The sequence below is a fragment of the Mizuhopecten yessoensis genome, unplaced genomic scaffold (assembly GCF_002113885.1).
Source record: "Mizuhopecten yessoensis strain PY_sf001 unplaced genomic scaffold, ASM211388v2 scaffold9049, whole genome shotgun sequence".
In the NCBI taxonomy this organism is placed as follows: domain Eukaryota; kingdom Metazoa; phylum Mollusca; class Bivalvia; order Pectinida; family Pectinidae; genus Mizuhopecten; species Mizuhopecten yessoensis.
In genome coordinates, this window is record NW_018407853.1 from 769,739 (window position 1) to 777,520 (window position 7,782).

General features: G+C 34.7%; 1 protein-coding gene across 1 annotated transcript in view; it reads right to left on the reverse strand.

Annotated features, from left to right (window-relative positions):
• Positions 1 to 798: 798 nt before the first annotated feature.
• LOC110457220 overlaps positions 799 to 7,782 on the reverse strand; it is a 43,904-nt gene continuing 36,920 nt past the window's right edge. The window contains exons 18-23 of the mRNA XM_021508391.1: positions 7,489 to 7,595; positions 6,871 to 7,116; positions 6,236 to 6,457; positions 5,221 to 5,266; positions 4,419 to 4,979; positions 799 to 4,067 (exon numbers count right to left, since the gene is read on the reverse strand). Coding sequence (XP_021364066.1) covers positions 3,823 to 4,067; positions 4,419 to 4,979; positions 5,221 to 5,266; positions 6,236 to 6,457; positions 6,871 to 7,116; positions 7,489 to 7,595 — 1,427 coding nt within the window. The 3' untranslated portion in view covers positions 799 to 3,822. The remainder of the gene's footprint in view (positions 4,068 to 4,418; positions 4,980 to 5,220; positions 5,267 to 6,235; positions 6,458 to 6,870; positions 7,117 to 7,488; positions 7,596 to 7,782) is intronic.

Here is a 7,782-nt window from a genome sequence, read left to right on the forward strand (position 1 = left end):
CAGATTTTCAGGTGAATTTGATTAAACTCTGCTAGTAATATAAACTGAGTTGATGTAAATGTTCAACGAACCATGACAAGTAATTCTTACAGATAGGTGTGATTTGATGTGGAACTTGTAATTTCTTTTCTGTACTTTATTGCCCAAAAGATCATAAGAATGGAAAGCTGTTTGAATATTTTTCTACTGGAAAATTCTTGAAGATGAAGAAGAATATATATATTGTTTTAATGGGTTTGTGGAATTGAATATTTTTGAGGAGAAAAAACATTTCTGTTCTATAAATAATATCAAACTTTTAGAACATGGTGCCATATTGATATTTTGATGTTATTAATCAGACTTGTAAAAAACATGATATTAAACATTTTTATTGAAATCATCTTGAGTTTTTCATTACTTTTGATAAGTGTATTGAATCGATCTTTATATATTCATGTTCTACCTCTCTGATCTATTCTTTTATCACATTTTCACATGTGAAATATTGGAAATTAACATTTTGATAAAAAAAAATCCACTGCAATAATTACAGTAACAATTTGAGTTCCATTGAGCCAATTTTGTTATACTTTGTGGGACGGATATATTGGATGTTGTGAACAACTGAGTTTTACCAATAAATGATGGAATTAATATTCAAGATGGCCGACTTGGCCTCTAATTGGATGATGCATTACAGCTTGTAGGTTGACTTCTGTTCGGCTGATTTGATTATCTTCTTTTGTGATGCTTAGTTTGCGATTGCTGGGTTAGTTTGGGGATATTGGTTAGAGTCCCTTTATAGGAACAACAACTGATTATATTTTTAACAGACTTTTATAAAATTTCGCACCACTGTGATCTTTTTATAAGCATGATCATATATTTTGATGAGTTAGCCTTTGGCTTACAGTTCTAGTTTAGTTTTCATTAGAGATATTCTTTAATACAGAAGTAAAGCTTAAAAACATTTCATGCACTGGCACAATGACATTTGAAACCGTACATACATATGTGTATACACTACCTTGAAAGACAAAAAAGATTAAAACACCAATTTGAACAAAAAATCTTTAAACTGTTGGCTTGTATGATATTCTATTTTATTTGAAGTTGCAAACATTGTTCACCAAATTTTTAAAAAACCTGTAAAATTGATGTACTAATGAAAATATATATTGCACATTATGACATAATATGTTTAATGTAAATGGAAAAGGATATATGTAAATTCTTCACAAAATTGTGTACAGTTCAATAGTGTAATAAGATGACAAAAAGTTGTTAAAACCTTGTCCCGTAGATCTTGGAATATTATAAAAAAAAGTATCGCAGTTAAAGGAATACTGTGATACCTGTGTATGGAGACTGTCCCACAGCAAAAAAAGTGTTGCTGGACAGGTGGCCTTTATAGACGGTCTACGCTGGACAGGTGGCCTTTATAGACGGGCTACGCTGGGCAGGTGGCCTTTATAGACGGGCTACCATGTTTATCCTGCATGCAATAAGCCCATGGGGCAACAAATAAACTGATTCAAAATGTTCTGGGGGTTTTGCTGGACAATGAAAAAGCATTTGTTAGTATTTCTACTAAACTCTATCTGACTAATGGGTGGGCTTATAACCAGGCATGGGCTTATAAATGAAATTGTTAATAAATTCAGATTAAAGAAAGCACAATTTGGGTTATGTATTGTAATTATGAGGCCAGGTTGCTCTTATGTCTGATTATACAGACTATCTTACTGTACAGAGTCTGATAAGGCAGGTTTAAAAGTAATATCCGATAAGACAGGTCTGATTTTGTCATATTGGACAAACTATAAGGTTTTACTGTACAAACATAATAACTCCTTTTTACACCACTTAGGACAAAGCCAGTCAAAAACACAAAAGACTCGATATTTCCATCCAAAGACAAGAAAATATTCAAACATTTTGAGGTAAAAATAAGTAGAAATAGATGTACAATAGGTTACACAGAAAAATAGGATTCTCCACAAAGTACACGTCATGTCCGATATATACAGTTCAAGTACACCAAGGATAAAGAAAAGGTCGGGATAAAATGTCCATTATACAAATATAAATATGTAATACTACTGGACTGATCCTACATACTGTATAGTCATTTATTTCCTCACTAATTCATAGGACAATTGTGTGATACAGCTAAAATTTGATTAATGTTAAAATATGACCTGTAATATTATCTGCAATTAAAAACTGAAAATGCACCATGTTAAAAAATCTACAAATGCATGTAGGCAAATTGATCTATATTATGACATGCATAAAATATTTTCTGCAACAAAAAACTGCACTGTAGCCTAGTACAGACTTACTTCTATAATGATGTCATAGTCTAGCAAACATGTATGTATGCCATCTTAAACAATCTGGCAATGCAACAACAATTACTATTTTAAATAATTTGTATGTTTTTATATTTAATGACAGATGGACTAAAACACTGGAATATTTGTTGGATGGCTAGAAATAAACTGAATAGTTCAAAAGCAAAGCTTGAAGCTAGTAATCGGTACAATTATACTTTTCGATATCTTTTTTACAGAAGATCAGGTTGTTAGAAAATTGGCATCATGGGCAATATTAGATACTCTCACATCTCCAAATCGTAAATGTTCAATCCATGTATAAACAAAATCCTTGTGTTCACGGCTCTATATCTTCAGTCACCAAAGCATTTATTCTTAATAGATATGCATTAAAAATCGGAGCAAGCTCTGTCAAAGATGGTCTAATTCTACAATTTTCCAAGAATACACAAGACAAAATATACCACAGCGTCAGCACACAAGGGCAAAACATAATACAGATCACACAAGGACAAAATATATACAACAGCATCAACACACTATGACAAAATATATCATAGTGTCAAAATACAAGGACATTCAAACAGATATTTTACAATATATTTGCAACTTTATCTTCTGCACTGGAGTAGAAAATATGATATTTGTGTAAAATAATTGATACATAATGAAAAAGGCAAATAACCATAACTCCTCACATTTATTCTAAGGTGTGAAAAATAGGTTCAAATTGTTCCATACACATTTCGAGAAACTTGATCCAAAAAAAAGAGAGTAAAATTATGTGATAGCTGTCGTTGGAGGTTGGTGTATGTGCAGTAGGAATGCTCCAAATGGAGACTTCAATCCGACAAGTACAAATTTATTGATCACCAGGGTATTGTTTGTTACTCATACTTGACAACTTGTCCTATTTTGGAGGGAGATTCCCATATTTGGACCCCAAAAATGAGCCTTTTAGCTAGTGAATTGCTAACCTATTCCTATTTCTAAGATCTGATGATTTCATCTAAATTAACAGCTCAAAAAGTGTTATTTTTCCCTACTAGGTATTTCACATTTTACTTGTGTTTTTAAATTTGAGCACATGTAATCTCCCTCAATTTCAAAAAGTTGACAAGTATGGTTATTTGTTATTCATGAAATTGCAAACATGATCTGCAATGAATTTATTCGTTAGGTCTTTAATTATGTTTCAGCTGTAACAGATGATCAACATGTTTCTGACATTGTTTTGCTTACCATTTCATATGAAATTCTTAAGGGGTGTTTAATTGATAGCATACAGTTTCTTTCCGTATATGGAACAAGGCAAAGTTCACCTTTGAAATTGTAAAGTAAATAACAATTTACAAGTTGTACAGTTAAAAAATTTGACTAGTGTTAAGTTTTCAAAGCTTATTGACCATGTGACAGACAAATAGATGAACAGTCATGCTGAAAAAGTAAACAAAAGCGATAAAGCATTGTTGTACTACATATCCATCATGGATCATGCACATTATTTGTAGGTTATTAGGTACTCTGGGTAGGTTAGATCTTGGTCGTACACCACAAATTCACGACTTCCAAATCCTCCACCGTCAGCAACTACCGATGTGTAGACCTCTGTATGTTGGTGACAGACCGCTGCACTACAGGTCTTGCACGGAGGCCGCTTGAAGCTGTTTCCCTGCTTCGTGATGAAGATATCTCCCAGGCACATCCTCAAAAGGAACATATAGCTGTGGCCCTGGCTGTCCCGATCTGTAAACAGCATTAAGTTTCTGTCAAAATCTGGTCATGCCTAAATCAAGTGAGATGAAGCAATTAAAAATGCTAAGGTTAAGATAATGACCCTGGTAACATAAGGTTAAGATAATGACCCTGGCAACATTTGTTTTCATTGAAATTTCAAAAACAAATAGAAGAATGACATAAAGAACAGAACATTACACAAAATATCAAGAAACTAAGCAATATAGACATGTACTAGCTTACTTTTTTCTATCTCAAAGATAGCAAATGTGTTACAATATTTTCTTAGAATTGAAACTTTACAAAATAGTTATGCTGAAATCTACATTAAGACAAGAGTGTACTGTAGACTATGCTTACCTACATACTGGCAGGACTTTGAAGCCAGCTCTGCTGCATAAACCCCGCTTCCGACTCGACCGGCTTGAGCCAAACGATTGTCCAGACCTTGGTGTGTGATGGTTGTCACATAAGGACTTTTGGTGCCATGGAACAAATATGTTTCATTGATTTCCTCGTTAAGGTATTGTGTCATTGATTTATCAAGATGTTTTGAGGAAACAGCCGGTCCGCTAGATCCAGGTACATCTTTCAATGCCTTAAAACCAGCCATAACGTAAGCCTGTCCGAACAGAAGCTGACACATATAGAGGTATTTCTCTAGTAATTTAACATTCTCCAACCTCTCTATTTTAACAACACTGTGTGATGCCATCCCAGTATTTTTAAAGGCAGTTTCAATGGAGGTGCGTGTCTGCTGATCCACTGCCACAAGTGTAGGGGTGGACTTGGAATCCACAGTCCAGTCCTTGACACTCCTGTTGTCTCTGTATTTGGTCCAGTACGGAGGTGTGTGGGGTCTCTCCATGCATTTGTACTTGAGAAAGGCCTTGGTGTTCCTGGCAGGAACGGCTGACGTCACTGTGATAGACATCATAAAAGTGTATAGGCTTCTTTACATAGAAGTGTACTATTGGTTCAGTTCTCTTATATTTATTTTGTCTCAATTATCTTATTTTGCATTCCAGAAAATGTGACTGAAATTTAAATGCCATTTTTGTTTTGTTATTTGTAGGAAGAACAAATATAGGATGTGCAAAATTTATGAATTTTCATTAAGAAAATATTTTTTTTTGTGATACTTCATTGAACATTTCCAAACCTGGTTTTTGGACTTTCTTGTTTCCTTGTAGTTCATCACTAAATGCCTGGGAAGAGAGGAAAAACAGTTAGCATATTGAACTTCACATATTAATATAGAACACCTATAGTCTGTTTGAATTGACAACTTACCTAGAATGCACAATTGAGTTTAGGATACATCTGTTTAAATTGACAACTTACCTAGAATGCACATTTGCGTTTAGGATACATCTGTTTAAATTGACAACTTAACTAGAATGCACATTTGTGTTTAGGACACATCTGTTTAAATTGACAACTTTCCCAGAATGCACAATTGTGTTTAGGATACATCTGTTTAAATTGACAAATTACCTAGAATGCACATTTGTGTTTAGGATCCATCTGTTTAAATTGACAACTTACTTAGAATGCACATTTGTGTTTAGGATACATCTGTTTAAATTGACAACTTACCCAGAATGCACAATTGTGTTTAGGATACATCTGTTTAAATTGACAACTTATCTATAATGTACAATTGTGTTTGGGATAAATCTGTTTTAAAATGACAACTTGTCTATTGTGTTAAGAATACATATGTTTAAAACGACAAATAATCTTTAACATACAATTATGTTTAGAATAAATCTGTTTGAAGTGACAACTTTTTCTATGCAGTACACTTATTTTTGCGATAAATACACAGGTATGGGAGATAACTCATCCTCCACAGGTATGGGAGAAAACTCATCCTACACAGGTATGGGGGATTACTTTTCCTTCACAGGTATGGGAGATAACCCATCCTCCACAGGTATGGGAGGAAACTCATCCTACACAGGTATGGGGGATTACTTTTCCTACACAGGTATAGGAGATAACTCATCCTACACAAGTATGGGAGATAACCCATCCTACACAGGTATGGGGGATTACTTTTCCTACACAGGTATGGGAGATAACCCATCCTCCACAGGTATGGGAGATAACCCATCCTACACAGGTATGGGAGATAACCCATCCTACACAGGTATGGGAGAAGCCATTTTTACCTGTTCTATCTCTTTTGAATCTTGTCCAAACACAACAACCTTGACTTCTAAGAGACTAGTTCTGTGATTATCTACGTAATCACGTACACCACCCACTATGGTACTAGCCACTGTATCCTTGGGATACTTGAGAAGGCCTGTCCCGAGGGCAGGGAAGGCAAGCGAAGTGTAGCCCTGGTTGTTAGCCTCCTTCAAACAGTCTTGTACAAAGTCAAACAGCACCTTGAAAACAAACAATTTGTTATAAAAGTAGGGACTTTTGGTCAAGAGTTATATCCTTTTTTTAAATCAAATGATGACATTTAAATATAAATATTCGGTCTCTCATCTTGCAAAATTTATTGTATTCGTACTATATTTATATACATAATTAAAAAGATTAAGTTTCCATGTTACGTAGGTAAGTATGGTAAAAATGAGATCTATGGTTTCTAGAAGAGCCCTGTAAAGGTTGAAGCTGCTAGTTTTGTGGGCAGTCGTTGGGTCTTATTTTCCCTATATACTGTATATATAGGTGATAGAATCATGGCACAGTGTCTAGAAAAAGAAAAGCTTTAAATGGTCAATCTAGATGACTTGTATATAAAACAGCTGTGTAAAGCGACCAATATTATGCCATGGACATCCAACCGTACCTGTTCTGGTCTTTTATATCCAGTCTGCTTGGAATAAAATGAGGTGAACGTCCCATGATACACCTTTATACAGGGGAGGTTGTAACCCCCGGTAACGGTCAGTTTCCCTGGGACGATGCCATTAGGGTAAAAGTTGTCACACTCCGTCTGTAAGGCGGGGCCAGCCACGGTCAACAGGGACTTAGCCAGGCCAGATCCACGGCCTAATTTCAGGTCCTTAGATGTACTGTTCACAATGACATCTACCTGCAATCAGGACATTTGTTCACATTCAAAACTAAAAATTAAAAAAATATGAACAACTGTAAAAATACCATTGAAAAAAGATTTGAAATAATCTTAAATTGTACTGAAACAAAATTTACAACATGTACATATTTGATGAGTAAATGTATGTTTCATGCTTAGAATGTGATGAAATACTTTTAAAACTTCAAAACATTTTAGTATATAACGCGTGTGGACCTATTATTTTGATAAAAGCAATTAAATCACATTGATGTAAATATCTAAATAAAAACTCTCAAAAAATATATTTATACATTATATTTGAATTATAAATCAGTTTAGCATGCCACACTTATGGGTTAGTAAACTATAACAATATTGCTTAGTTACCTTCTGTTCAGCCATTTTACCAAGAACAACCTCAAAATGGATGGGGCCGATCTTTTTCTGAGTTTGGCCAGCAGTGAAGGGCACTGGTTTAGCTGCTGCTCCAGGTGCTGTAGGAGGACATTACATGTGAGTCTATATGTACTGTAGGAGGACATTACATGTGAGTCTATATGTGGTGTAGGAGGACATTACGTGTGAGTCTATATGTGCTGTAGGGGGACATTACATGTGAGTCTATATGTACTGTAGGAGGACATTACATGTGAGTCTATATGTGGTGTAGGAGGACATTAC